The sequence below is a fragment of the Ovis aries genome, chromosome 22 (genome assembly GCF_016772045.2).
Source record: "Ovis aries strain OAR_USU_Benz2616 breed Rambouillet chromosome 22, ARS-UI_Ramb_v3.0, whole genome shotgun sequence".
Classification (NCBI taxonomy): domain Eukaryota; kingdom Metazoa; phylum Chordata; class Mammalia; order Artiodactyla; family Bovidae; genus Ovis; species Ovis aries.
The window spans coordinates 8,064,630-8,089,277 of NC_056075.1; the positions used below are offsets into that span (position 1 = coordinate 8,064,630).

General features: G+C 41.3%; 1 protein-coding gene and 1 long non-coding RNA gene across 2 annotated transcripts in view; one reads left to right on the forward strand and one right to left on the reverse strand.

Annotated features, from left to right (window-relative positions):
- PRKG1 (protein kinase cGMP-dependent 1) overlaps window positions 1–16,087 on the reverse strand; it is a 1,392,774-nt gene extending 1,376,687 nt beyond the window's left edge. Inside the window, exon 1 of the mRNA XM_004020002.6 lies at window positions 15,641–16,087. Coding sequence (XP_004020051.3) covers window positions 15,641–15,906 — 266 coding nt within the window. The 5' untranslated portion in view covers window positions 15,907–16,087. The remainder of the gene's footprint in view (window positions 1–15,640) is intronic.
- On the forward strand, window positions 15,483–19,715 carry LOC132658439 (uncharacterized). Its single transcript, XR_009598090.1, has 2 exons — window positions 15,483–15,693; window positions 15,832–19,715. It is a non-coding gene; the product is annotated as an uncharacterized LOC132658439 (long non-coding RNA).
- Window positions 19,716–24,648: the final 4,933 nt, after the last annotated feature.

Consider the following 24,648-nt stretch of genomic DNA (forward strand, 5'->3'; position numbering starts at 1 on the left):
TCCTTCTCCAGGGGATCTTTCCAACCCTGGGATCGAACGCTGGGTCTTCTGTGTTGCAGACAGGTTCTTTACCATCTGAGGCACCAGGGAAGCCCTGAAAAGGGCAAGTGAGTTCATGTAAATAAAGTGCCTTGTACAGAGTAAGCTCTCACCAACGCTGAACTAATCTTTCTTATGTTAACAATTTATCTGAACCAAAATTCTTCCTGGATCACATTTTTCACTTGGGAACAAACTGACCTGAGTCTCTAGACCTCTAGTATTAAAAAAAATGCAGAAGCATTAGCTGTCCTTTACAGCATGCTTCTAACAGGTCTTTGGCATAGCATCAGTTTTAAGTGGGCCTTCTTATCCCCATTTTAGGGATGAGAAACAGAAGTTCCAAGAGGTTAGACAACATGACAAAGATATTAGTGGCCTTAAACTGAAGCCAAATTGATTCCACAGCCTCTGTGCTCAGTCTTTATACCGTACAGCTGTGCCTGCCGATGATCGAGAACAAGAAAAAATACTAGAATGCTTCTTCTAGGCTTTCCTAGATAATGAGTTAATCTTATAATGTAATCCATGTTCAACATATTATTAACGCATTAACTTGCACTAGTGCACCTGATTGTACTTTATTTGTATAGAAAACTTGAGTAGCAAAAAAAGAAGAAAAGATGAAAGGAGGGAGGAATCGGAGAAAAACCACTGATTAATCCCTCGCTATTTAAGGCTCTGAAGGCAGTAGCATCAGCATCACGTGACAAAGGCCCCTTCCCAGAACCGTTGCATCAGAAAGTGCAGTTAGTAAGATTCCCCAGGTGATTCAAATGCAATTGAGAAGCCCTGGGTTTACTGAACTCTGAGAGCAGATAGATGAAGAGGGGGCCTTAACACAGCTAAATCTCTAATGGTACAGAGTGAAGTTCCAGTATGGTGGGCTAGTGGGGGAGAGGTGTCAAATGTGTACAAAGAAAGCTGACACTACGCAGCGAATGAAAAGCAGACAGAAAAATAAGTCCTAAGTAGGGCCTCTGTCAGAGCACCATCTGTGATTCAGGAAATGACTCCAAAAATAGGGTCAGAGCTAATGAGCAGAATTAGAACCAAGCATGGCGTAAGAAATAAGGGAAGAGTATAGATGGATATCCTGGCACAGTGTTAGAAGTCATGATACATTTTGTGAATGAAGTCGGAATCAGTAAAGAACAATGAGAGCTGAAGTTTACTGAATGACTGCACGAGGCAGTGAGCTACATCTATTGCCTAAGCCACCTCACTTACACCTCTCAACAACCTCACCAGGTTTTCAACAGTTGCAGAAGCTGAGGTTTGGGGTGTATTTTAATGACAGTGTCAGGCTGGCAAGGAGAGAACCTGGCTTTGGTTATGACATATGTCCACCCCTATCTGAGCTGATAGACTGATGGATGAAATGGCCGTGGGTGAAATAAAATCTGGACTAGTATTTGTCCAAAATGAAAAGCTCTAATGCAGTCAAATCAGCCTCTAAATTGCAAACAGGAACTGACAATACACAAATATGTAAGTTTAATGTCAACTTGGGGAGAGGGGGACAGACGGGGAATGTTCTTCAGACTGTTAGAACATCTACAAAGAGCCTCCACCCAAATCTCTAGACCTATGGCTCCACTAGCCATGAAAAGATGTGCCCTCATCAGTTCCAAGGACTGGACACTAGACAATGAAAGAAGGAACAGAGAAGCTCCTGGGAAACAGGGCTTCAGTCTGATGGAACATGACACCTCTCAATCAATAACCCCTCGCCATGGAGACGCTCCTGCTCTGAAGGACCTCCACTCCAAAACTCTTCGGTGCTTCCAGTGTCTTTTTCTAAGCCTGACATAGCTGCTTCCCTGAGCATTCCTGTCTTATTATCATCCTTTCCAGGCAGTTCATGGTAGTGTTTCATTTAAATCCAGGATGTTTAAGAAACAGCTCTTCTAAGAAACTTTTACCAACAGTCTCCCAGAGTTGTCTGGGGTGCTAAATTGGATAATAGCACATTTTGAGTCCTTAGCTCTGTTTTATCATATGTGTACAGTTTACTTATATATATATAACATAGAGACAGCATTTAACCATCTCGTTTCCACTTGTCCCATTGTTCCAATTTACAACTTTCTAGTTTTCCTCATTTCACTCATCACTTCTGATGTTTAAGATGGATTAAGGAGAGCTGGAATGGCAAATAAGAGACAGAAGGATCCTAATCTCAGTTTTGTCAATAACAAGCTTCATGTCATTGGCAAATCACATTATTTCTGAACTTCTAGATTCTTGCTTAACTGTGTATCATTAAAGTTCTGTTCAGGAAAGGGGATGAACAAGGATATCTCCTAAAATCCTTTCTAGGCATTAAGTTCTATAATGTGTCAATACCAGAACTAATGTTGTAAAAAAAAAAAAATCTGTAGAATTTTTCAAACCTTTCATTGTTACACATTTGCTAGCACTCTTACTTAACACTGTACAGTCACATTCTTTTGTTAAACTGTGTACACAGAGAGTATCCCTCACATACAAAGCCTTAGGGAAGGAAGTAGCACCATCCTGATTTCATACAAGTAGAAACAAAAGCTCAGAGAGGGAAAGCAATTTGTTTACAATCACACAACCATAGGCATAGGAAGAGTCAGAGGTCAACCTCAGGTCTGTGGCTCCAAAGCCCATTCTTTTTATTATCACGATAGTTTCAGGTCATTTCTCTCTAAGACGGGACTAAAATCTGAGATTACTCTTCTTACTCTCCAAAGTCAGTTTCATTTTTTGGCTTCAACCTCATGATTGAATCTATGTGATATGACTGAATTCTAATCCAAATAAATGTTTGCAAAGTTACCTTTCAGTAAATCTAGTTCATTATCATAACAGTGATCAAAAAAAGCAAAGTAAACTCTCCCAGAGGTTGCCATCCTATAAAAAGAAAGCTCTACTGACTAGTTACAATACCATATATGTCCAAATCTTCCCACTAGCCTTTAAAAAAAATGTAGCCGAGAGATTTGGAATTCGTTATTTTCCCAAGTGGAAACAAGCTCCTTAGAATCTTTAAAGTATCAAAAATGTATTTTGAAGAAAGAAAAACAAACCACAGTGATTCTTAAAGATGGACTTTCGTTATTTAAGAGCAGTATATACAAACAATTGTATCCTTACTTTAAAAAATCACATTGTAGGAATTCAGAAGTTTTATTCAACTTAAAAAAAATCAAGCCAAATGTGCAGTATGGACTCTATAAATCTGAAAAGTAAAAGGGCACATAAACATTGCCTCAAAAAAGAGTGTTCTCCTGACTGTAACTCAAGTATAAAAAAGAAATAAGGACTTTCCACATGTTTCTGCAACAGTTTTATGTTTGGCTGTTTTTTTAAAATTTCTGTTTTTAATATAGAAAATTGATTTTGTCAATGCCATTCACATGCTTTTTATTTTTTAATAGAAAAGGTTAGAGAGCATTCATCTGATATAGAAAGTTTATGCATAATCACAAACTAAAATGGTCACACGGAAAATCAGCAACTTTTTTGACCTGCCGCTGTCACTCTTTGGAAGTTATCCTGTATATAAATACAAGACATACGAGGAAATGTGTGCAAGAATGTTAGCTGCAGGGTGGCTTATGCTTACATAGAATAAAACAAGTAACTATCAATATTAATGAGCTTAATACACAGATACAATGGAATAATGTGTGGCTGTTAGACTGATACGAGCTACTCTAGAAAGGAAGGGGCCACAGCTGAGGCAAGAACACAGGTTGCTGAGGAGCGTTATGGGATGAGTCTCCTTCAGTTAGGAAAGCAAACACTAAGCCCAAACTCCAAATGAACACAGAGGCTCTCTATACAAAAGTGTGCATAAAAATACAGAAAAGCGAACACTGGCTGCCTGCTGGCAGGCAGGTGGGGAAAACTCGGGGGAGAAGATCAAGCTTTGCACATCTTTTCATTGTCTGACAACCAGCAGGCATTACCATCAGCAGTTAAAACAACCGGGAGCATAGTCATGGTCCAAGAAGAGCTTAAAATCAGCAAATTTGAAATATCAAAAAGTGTCTCCACATTTTAACATGGCAGTACAGCTGCAGAACCTCACAAAAGGAACTTTAAAAAATCGCCCTAATATCAAGAAGCCCAGTGAGCCCAGGGCCTGTCTCATTCTGTGAAGACATCCTTGGTAATGCCCTGGAGAGACTAGATAAACCGGGGATTTCAAGGCAGGATGCTTCAGACCCTGCCTCCACGCTTGAGGAATTTGTCTTGCCTTGATAACAAACCAGAAAGATCACAGAAAACAAAAGGCATTGCCACTTATCTCTGCTTCACTCTTCTCTCTCTAAGAGTGACTGGATTTTCTCTTTTTTTAGCTCTGCAGACAAAAGAAAGGATCACATACGTTTGATCTTTCCTTGATTCTTGTTCACAGTCATAGACCCTATGACATTAATTTTTCCTAACCTAGGAAAAATATAAATGACTGCCCTTAGGAGCAGTTTTCTATACTGGCGGCTTCAAATAAACATATCACAGAGTTTCAAAATACCTTTTACAAAGGCAACATGTTGTCAAACAGGGTATCAAAATGTACAGTGTTGAATTTTCTCTCTTTCCCCTCTTGCTTGTTTATCCAAGTACAATCTAACACAACATCTAAGCAAAGAGGCCCATGAAAGAGGCCACATGATTACACGTGAACTCTTTTTCATCCACGGTACAGCTTCATTTTGGCATCAACCCTTGGTTACAGGGACGGACCAAAATAAGTGCATTTCTCCTCAGTGTTAAATCACAAATGTTGTCATCACCAAAACCACTTCACTTCCAGTCCCCTGGGGGCTTTTACATGAGAGGGGTCACGACTGAATGTAATGGCCTTTTCCAGGAAGGCTGAATGGCACTTGCCAAGGGAATATTGATTCAAAAACCCTACAGTCCATTAGGTACGACGCACAATCTATCCCTTTGTGGTAGGTCAGACCACACTACCACACTCATTTCTTTTCACTCTAAAATTGTTGAAAGGCATGGTGTATTTTGGACACCCCATAACAGACTTGACTTTTCTCTCGAAAATATATAATGTATATGAATAATATTAACTAGAGTTTTAAAACTGATTTCTAAAAAGGACCTCAGACTGCAGCAGGCCATGTTAGGATTTATATAATTATGTTCCAGAAGTGCAGAGTTATCAAAGACAGCAAATAACCAATTAGCAAGTATTGAAGTTTCTTCTAATAGCTGACCTTTTTCTTATAATAACTGTATTTAGTTCTTTATTGGGGGAGAGACGACTGAGTAGTGAGACACTCCCTTTATTCTATCTCCTCACACATGTATATTTTTTGCTATTTTAAATTTTCCATTCTTTGTCTCAGTTTTCTTTTCTCAGCCAAATGTGAGTCCAGAGTTTCCTCACAGGTGCTTCAGGAACTACCCTCAGACTGACATCAATGTTCAAAGAGTTCTCCGTGCAGAGTGCACTCTTGGTTTCTCTTTTGGTTTAAACACTACAGGGAACACGACACTTGGGCTTGTTAAACGCATTCCTCAAAATCAGTATTTATTGGAAAACTATAATAATGTATGTATTCAACGTTACACTTTCCAAACACATGAATTCTCATATTAAGAACATTTACACTTGAATTCCTCATTTATGTGTAGAAGCTAAAATATAACAAAACAGAAACAAAAGCACAGATACAGACATCAAACTAGAGGACACCAATGGCGAGAGTGAAGGCAGAGAGGCAAGAAAGCGGTAGGAGGTTAAGAGACAGGAACTACTACCTGTAAAAGCTACCAGAATGTATGGAACAGCGCGGCGAGTACAGCCAACACTTTCTAATCATTTTAAATGGAGCACAGTCTCTAAAAACAAGGAATCACTATGCTGTACACCTAAAACTAATATAATATTATAGTGAATCAATTTTACTGCAATGAAAAAAGAAAGGAGTCTGAGAATGTATTTTAAAACTCAACTAAAGGCTATTTCAAACTACTAGTTGTACAGTTGCTAAATATTGTAGTGCTGCTGCCATCTTGTGGTCATTTTTGGAATCTTCTTGTTGGCTCTCTTCCTCCCTTCTTGCTTCTCCTCACTCCACCTCCCTCTCCCCCTACCTTTTGGTCAGGACCTATATCCAAACCTTCATGAGTTCCTTTCTTACGTGGTAGGCAGACAACCTGCACTGTATTCTGAAATGAGAATTGGTTGTTGTCAACTCCCCCTCCTGCTTGCAGAAAAGGAAGGCTGCTGAAGAACTGATGCTTTTGAACTGTGGTGCTGGAGAAGCCTCTCGAGACTCCCTTGGACTGCAAGGAGATCAAACCAGTCAATCCCAAAGGAAATCAACCCTAAATATTCATTGGAAACACTGATGCTAAAGCTAAAGCTCCAATATGTTGGCTATTGAACGTGAAGAACCGACTCATTAGAAAAGATCCTGATGCTGGGAAAGATGGAGGGCAGGAGGAGAAAGGGACAACAGAGGATGAGATGGTTGGATGGCATCACCAATGGACGTGAGTTTGAACAAACTCTGGGAGATAGTGAAGGACAGGGAAGCCTGGCATGCTGGAGTCCATGGAGTTTCAAAAAGTCAGACACGACTTTGCTACTGAAGAAAAACAACCTCCTACTTGTAATATATTCCTGCGTTTCTCCTTATACTTTTCTCATTTTTCTCCAAACCTATTCTTTAAATAATAATACATTTAAAAATATTAATCTTTTAGATTTGTCTAGTTTCTTACAAGTCAAGGGAACACAGACTACAGGAAAATACATGGGTATTTTATGAAAGACTTTCCCTTCCAAACTTTTTCCAAATTGTATTTTTATAGAGAGAGGAAAAAACCTTGAATTTCTGGCTGCAGGATGCCACACTACTGCCCTTCAAAGCCATAGACACTGACTCATAGGATCCGAGGAGGAGCCCTGGGGACACCCTCTGGGAAGACAGAGCTGCCCAGGGACCGTAAGCTGGACGGAGATTGGAGGCCAGGCATCCTTTTATAATTCCCAGCTGTCCTGTTCACCTACGTCTGTGGCATGGCAAAGGAATTCATAAACCTGGGGTAAATAGGACACTTCTCTGCAGATATAGTGAAGTGAGTAATTCTTAACCAGACTGATTTATCAGTAGAGCAAGAATATATCTTATAAAACCCACTATTTCCATGCAAATCTATGTCCTCACTCCAACTCCTGCGGAGAAATTGAAAGCCATCCAAGGAGTCACTCAAAGACAGGTCCAGTGAGAACTCAATTAGCCAGAATTTTCCACAACATAGACAGAGTGAGCATGAAAACAACCTGTTTCATTCCTTGTTGAAAATGACTTTAAAATAAACTTTCCCTCTTCTGTGTTTTTCATATCTATGTTATTTACAACCTATATTTTTCTACATTTTCCTTTAAAATCTATGAACCTTTAAAACAAAGCTTTCTAAGTAAGAGAAGCCACATGGCATAGGTTAATATGATTGCTACATCTTTTCCCTCAATGCATTCAAATTCTTCATTAATATAAAACAAATTAACTTGTGTGCCACCTAGAAGCAGCCGCAGTGCTATCAGCATATGAACATCAGCCTTTGGGAAACAGGGCTCTGATGCGCACGTGCTGATTAGAGTGTAATAAACCTAACAACACTTATTTATAAATAAGTAGCTTTAAGTGTTGCGGCAACCAGATGTTGATATTTTAGACCCACAGTTCAGATCACAAGTTTTCAAACACTGCTTCTGCAGTGACTCATGAGATGAATGATGTTCCCACGTGCACCACACTCTTGTGAAAAGACAAGACTGACTGTGGGTTCTGTGCTATTTCCTGCCATATATTTGTCATCCTCCCAGCCTGGGAAGCCAATTGGAATGCAGGTCAAAAACCATCCCTTGAGAGGTGCCTATGAATGCACTCAACCTTATTTTCTAAGAAGCAAATAATTCACGAAGTTTGATTTTTAATCTACTATTTACTCATTATAACTTCACAACTAATCAAACACAGACCACCATGTGCTATGACGCTACAGCTACAATCTGCTGGAATAAGACCTGGAATATTGCCCTGCATATTTTAGCGTGAACTTGCTCTGTGAGAGGAGATTGAATTGGATATGAATTGGTTTGATCCTCTAGATGGTTTCTGGGTGAATTTTTGTTTGTTTGTTTTTAATACCTTCTAGGTATGTGCTGTTTTCACCCTGCCTCTGAAATTTAGCATGTGGGAAGAGAAATGCATGGTAAGCTGAAGGTTTTATAGGGTTGGAATTTTTACTATAAACAGACCTGGTTTCTACCCTGGGGTTTACAACCTAAGATATAAAAGAATTTTCTATTTTGAGAATTTTTAGCATATGTAGTTGAAGTTCCTGGATGGTCATGTGAGACATGAAATTAACATTACCCATGCCGTGAGGGCAATGAGAGGCATCAAGAAAAATACTAACATTTACTCAAAGGCTTTGGATTTGCTCACCAGGCAATATCAGTATCATATAGTTGAACAAATAGGCCTACGAGTATTTTTAAGAGGCAAACATGCAAGTACTTTTAAGATTCCCTGTAAGGTTTGTCAGCAGTATTTTTGCAGTATTTGAAGTCAGAATGCTCAAATAAAGGCTTCTGAGGATTGAAAACACATTTTGAAGCACTCTCTAAACTGATTTAGAAAGGAGGCGCAGTACAGCATAATTTAAGAACTGTACTTGCATAATCTTTATCACAAGTGAAAAAAAAATCCAAACTAAGTCCTAACAGGGTAATTACAGCAGATGTCTTACTGGATTTGTCTTATTAAGGCAAATTCACTTATTAAATAAACACTCAGATGAAATCAGCATGTTATCCCCTTACACACCAAAGTGCTATCAGTGCGTTCATCCACATAATAAAATCAATCCAAATCAACTCCAAGGATCAAGATATTAACTGTTTAGGACTAATTTCCAAGAATATGTCAAATCAACATGCACTAAAAAAAAGGTTAACTGTGCAGCCAACATTATTGGACAGGAAAAATTACAGAAAGTATTTTACAACTTTCTAGCCAGTATAAACTTGGTATTGACTGAACGTAAAACTACACTGTTTTCTAAGATAGCATGAGTTTCTACTATAACCCCACATTAAAAAAAAAAAAAAAAGCACGGAAATGTTAAAAAAAAATAAAAGCAACATGATGTACACTGAAGTTTCCAATCCACCAACAATATTTCGTGGGCAGTGCAGAGTAAGTTTAGGAGTTTTAAAAAATGAGTCTGCTGTTCATAATGACAATAAAGGAGATTCGTTCTATAAGCTTTTACATAATAAAAACAGACCTATTTCAAAGATACACATTCTTTGGAAATATCCAGTTTTCATTAAGAATTACTTTAAAGCATCATATATTTTCAACATGAGGAATTACTTTTTAAACTTTAGGAAATTCAAATTGTACAGTATCTGAAATACCTGAAGACATGAAAGATTTTGAAAGGTTAGAATACTGTTCTGAGCAAGACCTCTGTTCTACATTTGCGGTTGTATGAGTTTTGCAAATAACACTGATAGATCTGGCAGGAGTTCCAGATGTCGAGCTAAAAGAGAGGAGCCAGGGACCCCAAAGAGAGGTGCACAACACGAGCAAATCCAACAACAAAGAAAAACAGGTAGAGATCATCACTGGGGGAAAGGTGGAATCAACAAGGAGCAACAGAGACGGATTCCAGTACCAGCTCTGGGAGACAACACCGGACGACGCGTCCAATGTCAGACACAAGCCTTTGACATGCTGCAAGACGCTGTCATCTATTTTATGGTAACAGCCCAAGAAGGAAATCATCCTTTCCCCAGGAAACTGATTGGGCCGAACTCGAAGAGTTTACTGTAAGAAGTGTAAAGTCATAAACTGAATAAACCAGCAATTTGTGTGTATGTGTATACATATGTGGACATGCACATATACATACACATATAGTCACACACACACACACACACACACACACACACACACACTTTACTCTTCAGGGATCCAACAGCACTTGACACTAAAAAGGCTGGGCTCCAGGTCACTACTCGTTTTTGACAAATTCCAAACTTCTGAGCTTTCACTTTTGTGAAACAGGATACACTACCCCTGGTTTATCTCAGAGCTCACAGTAACTTCCAAGAGCTACAAGAATTCAAGATAACATAGGGTCCTGAACTCTGATAAGCAAATTCTCAGTGGAAAATGAAAATAAGTATTCCTACTCTGCGCAGCTATGAAATCACCTGAAAATCCTACCAAAAGAACAGGTTTTAACGCACTCTTAGCACCTCCTACACACAGTGGGGAGAGGGCACTGGGAAATGAGCAGCCAGTAATGAGCAAAAACATACGACATCTTTTGTTTATTCAGGTCTTTTAGAAATATTATCATGAGGGTCAGTCAAATCTCCTATAAACACACAATTAAATTGAAACTTGCAATCTATACACAAATCAATGATCCAGATAGAACAAGAACCCTTGCTATATTACAAATACACCTGGAAAATGAACATCATCCCAGAACCCAAATCAACCCCAAAGCAAAGTGGATATGTCTTAAAATATAAGTATAAACGATGATAACTCAGAGCTATCAATTCACCAACTCTGGTACTGATGCAAAATTGAGAAACCTACATTGTTCTTCTTGTCCCATTTCTGAGATCCTTTAAAAGACACTTCAGTAGTGATTTGCTCAGTTTTCGCATCATTAAAACCAGAGTACTATCTGCCTTCTGTATTGCTTTGACTGAAAATACAAGTGAGGTGCTTGTTCACAGAACGTGTCCTCTTCAAACTACTCTTGGCAAGACACAAGGATGAAGCCTGCCTAAACAACCTGCCGTCTCCGCGGCTCTTCCCCCTTTCAACTCTCATCATAAATACCACTCATCAGAGTAAACTAGAGGAATGTCCTTTCTCAGAAGCTCCTGTTAAAACATCACTATGTTAATCCAGAAAGGATAACTGGTCAACAGATTGGTACGTAGTCAGGTAGGAATAAATTCCTTTGGATGGAAGGATTGGTAGGCATGATGGGATTAGCAGGAGGAATCTGTAAGGCCAAAGGCAAAGGATACAGTGGGTGATATACAAAGGCAGCCACAGAGATCCTTTTCACATCCTTCCTTACCTGCACTGCTCATCAGTTCCACCTATGATGTGAAGGCGGAATGACTGGGAAATGCCAATTCCAAGAGAAGGACCCGAGGAAACTGTAGCCAGCTCAGCACATTCAAGGGTACGTGCTGGATATGCCTACCGAGGCATATTCGCTTACGCTCACTGGTCACTTTTTCATAAGCTCAGTTTTGTGCTGGCTACAAGGTAAAACAAAACAAAACAAAACAAAAACACCAAAACAAGAATGCATTCTAATTTAGGGCATGTTCTTTTCTTCCTATTCAGAAGGATTCACTAGTTAATAAGATGGAACTCTCCTGATTCCAAGGCTATAGAGTATAGCAGCTGAGAACTAGGGCTCTAAAAATTGTAAAATTGGGGTTTGAAACACATCTGGCATTTCCTGGCTGTGAGATCTTATGTAAGTGACTTCTTTGAGCCTCAGATTCCTCGCATGAAAAGTACATATGTGATTTAGGATCACTGGGAAAAGAACAATGAGCTGATGAAAGTAAAGAGCTTAGCATCGTGTTAAAATCAGTAGGGTTAGCCATCTTTAACATTCTTACCGATGCGATTTTAAAGCATTGTGTATTTTTATTGGGACAGCTAATAAGGTGGGCCCAGAATTCAGTGGGTGTACCCGCTCATTTCATTGAAGCTACTTATATCAAAATTAGGCCAGATCCCTTGATTTAGTCTGAAGGTTAAATCAACTGAAATGAATCAGAGACGCAAAAGGCAACGAGCTTTCTGGGGCATCCATTCCGAAGCACCCATGTCCCAGTGGAAGAAGGTACAAGTTCCGAAGGATGAATTTACATTATCAAGAATCAAGGGATCTGTGACAGGAATAGCTCAGTAGCTTTGCAATATAATACATTATTCCTGTAACAGAGCGATATTGATTCCAGCTTTTGCTTAAGCTAATTTAAAAACAACAATTGTACGCAGTCCTCTGAGCTAACTGGGTGGTCAAAATAAGGAATTTAGCTGTGATTAAAAAAACAGAGGGAAGAATCAGGATATTGGGTAATTCTTGATGTGGAGTATATGCATGCAGGGAATCGAAGCCCATAGAAAACTACGTGAAAGACTCAGTTATTTGGTAGAAAGTTATATATGAGTGTAAAACATCACCGTCATCATCCAAAACAGCCTACGGTTTTCAGTGATTATCGTTTGATGTCTACTGGGCATTTCGAAGGGGTCTGCAAATGAGGACTGTAATAAGTCGGATGTTTTCTTTTTAAACATGATCATCACACTGTACACTTGATACTTAGGCTGAGAGCTCAGATCTTCCCTTTCTCTAGTATAATTTTCATCTAAAGCATTCCTCAGATACTTAGATCATTCTTAATGGAGTTTGTGCATTATACCCTCTGCGGACGCATGGAAATCTGGCTAATTGGACTGACTTGATTACAACAGTCGTTGAATTCTCCCATTTCCTTCCACTGCAATAAACGCTCAAGATATTTTTACCAGCGATTATGTAAATATTTCAGATTGCAATCATTTTCTGAAACAGTGGTGATAGGCAAAAGCGCTTTTGTCATTCTGCCCACCGAACAGAATTCCTCTACTTTCAAAATATATTTATTATCTTGTTAGTATAAAAACTGGTGGTGTCATAGTAAAGTTTCAAACAAACCCATAGCATGAATAGCTCTCACTAAATCCTATAACCACTGCAGTTGAACATTAGCTTTGTGATAAAGCAGGCTCTTTCAGTCCCAGTAAATGCATCAGGATGGCACAACTTTTAACAGGATGCATGAGCTGATGGGATCTCTATTTCCCAAATCCAAATATCTGAAAATTAGCAAATGCACTTTTATTTTGAAAGCACTGTGTTTGCTGTTAAATGCTGTATTCTAGAAATACTTTTTTAATGGTTTCTTTTCTTGGCCAAAATAAGGTGCCTCACCAGTAAGTCAGTACTGTCTTTTTAAATGCTAGGTTAAGTACCTAATTCCAGAGGTTACTATTCCCGTGTTCTACCTGTCAAAATTCTTTAAACTCCAATGAGTCAGCTTCCTGAAAATGCACGCCAAGCTTCCATTTGAAAGTGTAAAACTACATGCTGAGTGGGGAAAAGTTTACACTCAGTCCCAGGGTAAATCCGCGCAAAGAGTAAGCAGAAAAGCACTTCAGCTAGTTTCTGCGGACACAAATATGCGCTCGACCAATCTCTACTGCGCACGATCCACTCTTTTGATGAATGTTCCTACCCCTAACCAGAAAGCTCTGGGAGTAGGGGGGAGGGACAGAATAAGGAAGACGATGTGTACGTTTGAAAGATCAGCCATTTCCTCTAAGTACACACAAAAACGTCTCTCATTCCTAGGGAGATTTCTTATCAAAGAAAATAAAAGTGCCTCTTTGAGAGCTAGCTCTTGAATGAGAGGGGATCCTGGGAGGGAAGTTTCTTCTCCTAACCTCTCCAGACCCCGGTGAAATTTCCTTTTTGCTGCGGAGAGGCGGTGCTGGCTACACTTTTTTTTTTTTTTTGGAGGGGCACAGTCCAGACACAGAGATCTGAAATTTCAAAAATGCGATAGAGCCCCAGCCGGCCAGCCCTAGGAGGCGAACAGCTGCTGGGTGACCGCTGATGAAGTGGCTTCTTAAGGAGGTGGGTAGATTGATTCCAGCTGCTGAGCGCAGGGCAGGGCAGCGGCCGAGGAATGCGCAGCTCAGCTGAGGCAAGAGACAGCAGCTTCCCAACAATGGCAAGGCCAAATATTAGCTCTGATTGCAGTCTTGGCCGAAGAGAAGGAAGAATGCCATTGTTCAATTTGATAGGAACTTCCACGGCAGCGTGGGCCGAAAGGTGCCATGTGGACAGTGTCATTTCGTAAGTGTAGTATTGCTCAGGAAACCTGAAGGCTGCCCCTTGAGACGCTGGTTCAGAGTGGGCCTGCAGTTCCCAAGGTGAAGTCCTTTCTGCCTGACCCAACCTACTCCCAGCTCCTGGTCTTCTTTTGATAGCTCTCAACTCCTGCAGGCTTCACTGATCCCCTCCCCCATCCCACATACACTGGAATCAGTACACAATTGAAACAGACAAGGAAAGAGGGCAGGGGAAAAGCGGGGGGACATCGAGAGTCCTGCAAGCGGCCTGGATGGACGGACAAGACGACGTGCTCTTCAGAAGCACTGGCCTCAAAGTCAGCTTAGGGGGAGGGATTGATTTAGGGGTCCCCTGAGGGCCCCAAACTCAGACAACCAAGCGATCTAACAAGAAGGAAGGGGTAAGAGGTAGGCGGGCATGAAGGCACGCCTAATGGAATATTCAATATCCTGCGAGATGCACTTTCGGCCGTGCACTTCCAGAGACTAAAAGCCAGTAATGGGCTTTGGAGTCTGCACTTCCTCTCCCTAATGTCCAGAGGCGCTTTAATGCTGCAGCCAATCGATCAGCCTTCTCCGGGGAAGGCAGCGAGCGGAGAGCAAACACTTCCTACTTATGGCCAAAATCGCCGGGCCTCCTCTGCGCACCACGAAAGAGCGACACACAACTGTGAACTGGCAGGACTTGGCTCTCAGCGTGGCGGGAAGAGGGAAGGAAGGAGCCCGGAGGCGCCCAGAGAAGCAGCTCCCCTCCCTCTTCATCCCAACTTTTTCCGGGGACAGACTCCGAAGACAAACAAGAGGGGGCGGTAGTACCGACTCTAGGACAGGGCTGAGCAGTAGCCCCAAACCTGCTTCAGGTGCAAGGTCACCGAGCCACCTCCAAGCCCTATGCAGCCCAAGAGGTGGACACTTCTGGAAGGGACACAAACTGAGCAAACCAACATCCAAGAAGTGGTGTTTCTTTCCAATTTCCTGCTGACATCACTTGCTGCCTGGAGAGTGACCCTCGGAGGCTGATCCCTGCAGTGGAGACGCACCCCAGTCCCGCCCCCCTCCCCTCACCCCCTCCGCGCCTTCCCAGCCCGGCTCGGGCTCTGGGCAAGTTCAGTTCCTAAACCGAACGCGGTCGCCCTGTGCAGCCTCCCGTCGCCGCTCCCGGGAGGCTCCAGCGGCGCACGGAGCATGCCCTGTGGCCTGGGTCTGGGGGGTCACCTCCAGGAAGCTCTCCAGGCCCCGGGATGGGCCGGGTCCTGTCCCGGGAGGTAGTCTCCCCAGGGGTGCGCGCAGGGAAGACCGCGCGACTTCGGCGGGGTGCGCAGCGGCCAAGTTAGCGGGCGCGACCGAACTTTCCGCGCTCCCCTCCCCACCCCCACGCCACAGGGGCGCGCTTCCCCGAGGAGCTCGCCTTTCCCAGCCCGGCGGAGACCAGCGCAGCACGTGACGGGCAGAAACAAAAATAAACACTCCCCGGTCCCGGCGCGCCGGGGCCGCCCCCACTCGGCGCGCCGGGCACCGAGCCCCGCCGCCGCGGCCCGGAGCCCCCGGCGCCCCCGGCGCCCGGCCCGCCCGTCCGCCCGCTCCGGCCCCGCTCCGGCCCGCGCCCCGGCGGCGCCTACCTCTCGGATTTGGTGAACTTCCGGAACGCCTGTCGGAGGTCGTGGAAGGACCTGTAGGTCTGCGGCTCGGCCGAGATGCCCTGTGCCCGGGTGGTCCGCGGGCCGATGTGGGTCGAGGGCGCGGGCAGCACTGACTGGCATTTATGCAGCTTCCTCTTCAGCTCCTGGGTTTCTTCCTCCTTCTCTGACAGCCGCTTCTCCAGCTCTTTGATCCTCTCCTCCTTGAGCATGAGAATCTTGGCAAAGTCTTCCTCCAGCTCGCTCATGTTGTTCCCGGAGCCCCTCCGCGAAACTTTCTCTCGGGCGACGGCGGCGGGGCCTGCAGCCGGGCGAGGCGGGAGCGCACGGGGCGAGTGAATGGGCGCTGGGTCCCGGAGCGCGGCGGCGCTGCCCCTACTGCGGCGCGAGGAGCCGCGGTCTTCGCTCCGCTTCTGCTGAATGGACTAGGAGCATCGAGGGGAGGATGAGAAGTCTAAAAGCGCCGGAGAGGAGAGGCAGAGTGCTAATCCCCCGCCTCTCGGGGGAATAGGTGATTATCTTTCATTGAGAAACCAATTAGAGCTGCCCTTCCTCCCCTGAGACCCCCTCCCCCGTCCCCCTTTCCCAATCACTTCGTGAGAACACGGCGCGCGCGCCACCCCACCGAGAGCCTGGTTTCCAGTTGGGAGGGTTGGACCAGTGCGCCTGGTCTCACCCCATCACACAATAATCACTCTTGCACGCTATATGGTACCAAAGGGAAGGGCTGGGGTGGGGTGGGGTGAGGGGGGAGCTTTATGCCACTTGATCCTTGAAATAGCAACAATTACCATGTGATCTGGTAAGATGACGCAGGGCTTGTAACTGGAGCCTAAAGACTTTGTGGGGTGTGTGCGTGTGAGTGTGTGTGTGTGTGTGTGTGAGAGAGAGAGACAGTTCATAAATATTAAACTGCCTTTAGACAATAACGTGCGTGAATTCATCTTGTTTTCACCTTTTACTTCTCTTTGCCCTGTTTGGTAAGGGTGTACGTGTGTGTTTGTTCCATAGTATGAAGTCTTGTGGTTGTGACCCCAAGTAATAAGAATAACAGGGCACTCGCGGTACCAGGTCTTTTCACCATAAGCTTTTAGTGGCAATAGTAAACTGAAATTGTTGGTGGGTAAATTGGAGGAACATGTGTCTGATAATGAGCCAAAGATTTGCCAAAAAGGAAAAGGCCATGCATCCATTGGAAACTTCTTCGGAGTTTGGTTTCTATTTCATCTGCTACTATTAAAATTTGTATACTGAGCACCCAAATTATATCACACCACCCTGGTTGTGAAGTGGGGCCCACCAGTGCTGAATTGCGGGCTCACCCCAACAACTCCGGTTTTAAGGGAAAATAGCTTTGGCCAGCTGTATTTCTCCCTCACCTCTGCACCCATCACCACACTCAGTGCTAAAGGGATGTTTATACACATTTGGACCCAGAGTGTTTGCTAATTCCTACACACACACACACACACACACACACACACACACACACACACACACATATCACAGGGAGTATTGTTCACAAATCACAGCTAAAATGTTTGGATGTGTGGGAGGAACATTTCTTCAGGTAAAGATCCACAAATCTATTTTTTAAAGAAAAAAAAAGGATGCAAACTAAAATACCAGAGAGTTTTTGTAGAAATAGTAATTTTCCTTAAAAAGAAATATCATCATATGATCCACTGGATGCTTATTTTTATAAAAATCTTTCTACCTTGTCTGAAATACCTTGGTAAAGGAAAAGCAGGCATATACTTTTACTTATAAATCAACCCTAAAATATATTTTATTCTCAAGATTTCTTTATTTACTGTTAGTTCTACTAATCCAATTATTTAAAATTGAAAACATTTTAAGCCACATCTAGACAATACAGACTGGCTTCATCTACTCATATTTGAGAAAGCGTTCTCTGTCTTGTTGATAGTTACTGTTCTATTGCTTCTATCTATAAACAGCTTAATCTGCTATCATCCCTTTAGAAACACTCAAAATAATTGGCATTTAAAAATACATTAGAAAAAATTTATCTCCTTAAAAAAATCTAGGCATAGGTTCAATTTTATTTATGGGAGATATGGAAATAGTTTTAAAATGACTCTGAAATGGACAGGTTATTTTCATGTCTTATATACTAATCTTAAATGCAGCTATTCAAATATGTTTCTCCTGCTTATTAAAGAAATCTTTAGACCAATATTTTACACACATCTCAAAACCCGGAATTCATTCATATCTTTCGAAATCAATCTTGTGTTTTTACTAAATCAGTCTTAACTTAGGTGACATTGAACTTTGTGACCTTAAATCATGTCCCTTGGCTTATGAAATATTTAATTAAGAGCACAAGGAATATTTGAGAAAATACAACCTGATAGAGTAAACATTGAATTATTTAAAATCATAGCATTTTAAATCTGTAAGAGACACTGAAGATAATCTAACCTAACCGCTTCATATTATAAAAGAGGAAAATGAGATCTGGAATGGTGAAGTCCAAGACTACCCAAGGGCGAATGTTTGAAGCCAGGATTCCCCAGACCTTGCTACCCCTATCTTTAAGCCTGCAAATCCAGAAATTCTACAGTTCTGACACTCTAGTGTTCCAAGAGGCGATTTTAACCTCTGTTCTTTGCTTTTAAATCTGCAGCAGTCAATTTCAATTGTCAAAGCAAGAAGTGTTAATGAATCCAATGAATCCCTAGTTGTTGTTGTTGTTGTTGTTTTTTCTTAAAGGAGAAGATCGCCATCTAGTGTCCTGGGAGAAATTTGCTAAATTAGTATCTTTTTCCCAGTGAAGTTGAGGTTGGTGCCTTAAATACCTGTGTGAGTGTTTTTTCATGTTCCAAGTTTGAGGGAAATAAAGAAAATAAGCAGAATTTTATGTCAGAATAAAACATTTTTTAAAATGAGAAACTTTGTATCTTTTAGCCACTGGATAAACATCACAACAGTAATGGTAAATATTCATTGAGTGTTTAATATGCATCAGCATGAGGCTAAACCCTTTATATGACTAGCTAGCTTTAATCCCCAAGATGACTCTGTATGGTAGGTATTACTATTTATTCTCATATTATAGATGGAGAAATGTATAGTTAGCCAGATTAATTCGCCCATGGTCACAGTGTGCAGGCTGTCTTAATCCCCATGCATACTGCTTCTACCTGAATTAGATTAAAGTGTCCGCTTCTCTGTGAGCCCAGTGACAAGAAAAACTAAAAGTTCTTTGCTAATGAAAACACACTAAGTTTGAAATCCCATACAAACTCAGATAAATATCTAAGACTCTGGCTTCTCAACAACCAATCTCTTTACCAATGTTGTTTTCCTTATAATACTGTGGGATCTATTTTACATTTCATATACAGTTTTAAATGTTTACTTAAAAAGTACATGTACATTCAAATATTATGATGGTGCTTTGCTTCTCCATCCCCACCCTTCTAAGACAGAACATTTTCTAAAGAAAGTGAAGCCTTATAGATGTGAGTAGCTCATAGGGACCTCCTATCCTTTAATCTAAGCCAGTGTCACAGGGGGCAATGGGAAGACAGTATCTTTTTTATAAAAAAAATTCATTACCAACAATAAAACTAACTAAAAGTCAGTCTGCTTTTTATTATCACTAAATGCCACAAGTTCTCACCAATGTCAGTAATAAAATACTCCTCCCCCTCCAAAAAAGTATATTATTGATCTAAGTTCTAGGAGTTATTACATTTATTGTTGAGTGAGTAGAATACTCCCAGTGTCACTCCCTTGGAACAGCACTGACCTTGGTACATGTTACAAGGGTCCAGAGCAAAGAAAGTCACGTGCAGAGGGTGTGAGCGAGGTGCCAGGGATGGCAGTAGAGAGTGCAGGAGAAAGTTTTGGAGAAATGAGAGTAGAGACAGGGGTCTAAGTTTTGGGAATGGGTGGGTTGGGGGGAATTCAAACCATCTATTTTCAGTACCTTACATCCAAATACTTCTCTTGGTTACAGTGATGACAGTATTTGTGGAAAATTGCATGGGATACATTTTTTTTATTAAAGAATGCAATTAGTAAACTGAGAGTACTGGACTGGAATCAAAAGTCTGTATTTATGCGTTAGCTCTGTCACACCCCAAGCTGTGTGCCCTCAGGCAAATCCCTAAACTTCTCAGAGTTACTTTTTTTAATTTGAAAAATGGGGAGTGAGAGTCCCCTTGTGTCTGTCTTTCTACTTTTAATGATTCTATGGAGTTCTGCACTCCCTGTCACTTACATTTGTAAATCATCAGTCTGCTTTTGTAGACGACATCCATTTGTCTACTTCAGGGGCATTTGAAACTGAAAAGAAAGATTTATTATGGAGTCTCCTTGGTCCTGTTGAGATTATGGTGACTTTGTGATTAACGGAAGCTTGGCGCACTTTCAGTTAATTCTACATCACCCTCGATGTGGCTTCAATTTTGTCACCTAAATCACTTTCTGGTGATCATAAAGTATGGTCACGTCTTAGGCAAGATAAAAGTTTCAAGTCCTGAAATACACACACATCTATGTTACCACCACAAAGAACATGAAAATAGCAAATGAAGAGGTGCCTCAGTGAATCGAATTTTAAAATTAGTTTCAACTTACTGAATTTATTGAAAGTATTGTAAGTTTTTTGGTTTTTTAAATATGTTCCTGCAGGAAAGCGTGCATAAATACTTTCCACTACATGGGCCTATTAGTGTTAATGCAATTCTTTCTCATGCTGCAGGCAATAGGAAGACCATTGCTTTTTATGATTTTCTGTGATAGCAGTCTAGAGGTTTGAAAAAAAATTTACTAGAAACTCAGAAAATTTGAAATAAGAAATGATGGTACTTTAATATTTTAGAAATCAAATGCTACAGTGTATTAAGAACCTTGGATCTAGGAAGATAGAGATTCTGTGAGACTTCAGGCAAATAATTTCATCCCCTGAGACCTAGTTTTCCCAACTATGAGTTGGACACGTGGATATTAAATTCTCATATCTGCATCTTTAAGGCTCAAATGAAGTGAGATGGAAACAAGAGGTTGTTATCAAATGTGACCCTAAGTAAATAATAGAAATAAAATGCTAATGGATCCTCTGCTTTGATTCTTGATGGAGAAAGTAGCCCCTCAGGGAGTTGAGTAGACTTGTTTAGTGGTGGTGGTAATATTTATACTATATTCAGCCCGCTTATTACTTGTGTAGGCAGAATTCAAAGACAGCTCCCAAGATTCTCAGCACTTGGTGGTACACACCTTCTCCCAGTTGTATGTGTGTTAGTCGCTCAGTTGTGTCCGACGCTGTGACCCCATGGACTGTAGCCAGCCAGGCTCCTCTGTCCATGGAATTCTCCAGGCAAGAATACTGAAACTCCCTTCTCCAGGGGATCTTTCTGACCCAGGGATCAAACCCAGGTCTCCTGCCTTGCAGGCAGATTCCTTACTGTCTGAGCCACCAGGGAACAAGGTGCTGCTGTGAAGACATTTTGCAAAAGTTATTGATGTCCCAGATCACTTGGTTTTAAGATAAGAACTTCTGGGTAGGTCTGACCTAGTCAGGCAAGCCTTTCAAAGGACTGGGCTCTTCCTGAAGATGAGGATTCTAAGCATGAGAGGAATTTGACTAGGGGTAGATTCTCCACCGCTGCCTTTGAAGCTAGAAGGGGCCACATGACAAGGAATGCAGGTGGAACCTAGGTGCTGAGACTACCGCTGACAGATGGCCAGCAAGGGAATGGGGACCTCAGTCCCCCATCAGGAAGCTGACTCCTGTCACAACCGCAAGACAAGGAAAAGATGCGAGCAGAGCACAGCTGACACCTCGATCCGACCTTGATCAGGGGACCCAGCCGTTCTGTGTCAGGCGTCTTCTCGTCACAGCTTGAGATAAAAAGCAAGTGTTGCTTTAAGCCTCTAAGTCTGCGGTAATTGGTTAGACAAGATAAAACTAACAAATTACTCAACTACAATTTTTAAATGTCCATTAAAAATGCCAGAAATGTTATACCATGCTCAGAAGCCTGACTTTACAAAAGAGTCATTTTTAGTGAAACCACTTGAGGACATTTCAAATGGGTACTTGGGGACATTAAAAAGTTGTTATAAATCAAACTGCTTAAAGCATACTGATGACATCACAAATAGCCTTCTGAGTATGACAAATTCTCTTCCATAAAAGATATTTGTGTTTGATAGTTGTCTTTCAATGACTGAAGTATAAATCCTTCCAACCATAGGTTCTAGAAGGAATTAGAACCACTTGCTAGTTCAAAGTTTTGTCGGGTAGAAATGTTACCGTAGTTTACCTTGGGTAATGAACATGCTCTGTGACCTTGGGCAAATTACTTCATCGGCCGAGCCTTATAGTTTTCTTATCTGTAAAATAGTAATAACCCTTTTATATAGCTGTATATGTTTTCACACTATGTTCAGCTCTGGAAATACATGTAAATATCTTTGATTCTTATTAATTGGATATTTCCATAGTCATTCATGGATATCAAATGTCCCCATAACATACTGTCTTTCAGGTTCAGGTACTTTACAAAATATTTACAAATATTTGAGAAGAGGGGTGAGGAAAGAACACAAATCCTTTGAGTCTTTCTTTTTATTTAACAATGTTTTGATTTCTTATTGAGGTACAGTTAATTTCTACTGTGTTAGTTTCAAGTGTATCACTGAATCACTGAACGTATATATATTCAGTTATACATATACTCTTTTTCAGATTCATTTCCATTATAGATTATTTCAAGATATTGTGTCTAGTTCCCTGTGCTAAACAGTAAGTCTGTATACAGCAAGCAAGTCCTTGTTGGTTTGCTTTTTCGATATGTTTTAATTTTGTGTTCACGTGTTTGTTTCCGGCTGTGCTGGGTCTTCGGTGCTGCGTGGGCTTCTCTCTAGCTGTGGCGAGCAGGGGCCACTCTCTGGTTGCAATGCTCAGGTTCCCCATTGCCGTGGCCTCTCTTGGTGCAAAGCACAGGCTCTAGGGTGTGCAGGCTTCCGCAGTTGCCCAGCCATGTGGGCTCCGTAGTTGCAGCTCCAGGGCTCTAGAGCACAGACTCAGTAGTTGTGGCACGTGGGCTTAGTCAGAGCACAGGCTCAGCTGTGGCGCACTGGCTTAGTTGCTCCACAGCATGTGAAATCATCCAGATCCAGGGATGGAACCTGCATTTCTTGGATTGGCAGACAGATGCTTTACCATTGAGCCGCCAGGGAAGCCCCTGCTTTGCTTTCTAAAGTGAGAGACACCCGATTCATCTACATGGAACTTCTTTTTTATAAATTGTTACAAAATTTAGAAAACAGATGTACATGATATAGAATTCAAAAAAACAGAGATATGCAATGAAACGTAGGTCTTCTTCTCATCCCTGTCCTTAGCTACCTAGACTCCTTTTATGGAAGCAACCATTCACTAGTACCTTTTACCTATGCAAGCCTCATAGAATGGCATATTCATACATAAACATATTTGTATCATGTTGCATTGAACCAATGGTTCTGAAAGTCAGGAAATTACAGCACTAATCTAGGCAATAGGCTCACATATAAACCCGATAGTGAATCTTTTATGTCAAATTTGCATATACTATGTACATATACTGTCATATACTATGTACATATACATAGTTACATGCAAGTTTGACATAAAAGATTCACTATCTGGTTTATATGTGAGCCTATTGCCTAGATTAGTGCTGTCATTTCCTGGCTTTCAGAACCATTGGTTCAATGCAACATGATACAACTGTCCCATTTTGTGGTAAAATACTCAGTAACAAGGGACAAAGACTGCTACATTTATAGAGAATATGCCTTTTCTTTACAGAGATGCTATAGGTCTACAGTCCTTCTTACCTTAAAAAAAAGGCATTTGGTATTTTATTAAATATTTTAATAATAACTCAGAATGTTCTGATATATTAAAAGAATAAGCCAAATATTATTACATGTGTTTTTAAAGAATATGATAAAATCACCTCCGGTCTTAATATTTACCACCTGCTTTTTGTTGATGGAGATATTCCTCTGTGCTTCTCTCAGGTTATTTCAAATTAGCAGTCCCCGTGTGAGAAAGCTAGCAAACCATTACCAGGGATAAGAGCCCTGTATTTTGACAACCTCTCAGTCCATTATAATGATCATGATTTTTCTTGGTCTTTAATCAAAACTGCATAGTTAGTTCAAGAGTTCATTTACTATTTCTTATGCAAAGGAAACACATTTATTTGGAAATTATTTTCTCAAAATGTCTAGTCATTTATTATAAACATATATAACTTGTTTTTATAAAAAATATTTCTACTGAACCTACAATATTCCAGGAGATATTAAAATGCCCATATTTACAGGTAATGTTCCCAAGTGCCATATTGACAATATTTTTCCCATCTGTATTATGTCTGGCTCCATTTCAACAGCTTTAATAAAAGTGGGAAGGTGGTATAAGCACTGAAAAATTTCCTATAACAATCTTAAATAATTACATTAGTTACAACAAGAATCCTTTTTGTGTTGAAAAATGCTTGGGCTCAGCAGAATTCTCCCCTTCCCACAGCATCCTTCCCAGCCACCCACAATTTGCAGAGGGCAAAGAGGCGGCAGAAAGACAGAAGATATTGAACTAAGAAATGCTGTACTGCCACCCTTCATTCAAGACTTCACCTAATGGAGGGAGATCACTTTACAATGCTCAGGCAAGCAGACATTACTCACACTGTGGCTCAAATCATCAGCAGGAAACTCTGCCAGGAATACCTTCATGTAACATGAGGTGTTGCTGGAGGGTGTGAGGGTGTGTGTGTGTGTGTGTGTGTGAGGGTGTGTGTGTGTGTGTGTGAGGGGGTGTGTGTGTGTGTGTGTGTGTATGTGTGTGTTTCAGCCACAGCACTTTTCTCCTAAAGTCATTTTTCTAGCTTGGGTATGTCCGTAAAAGCAAACTCTTCCTTTAAGAATGTCTCCATTCAAAACGTATGGATATTTGA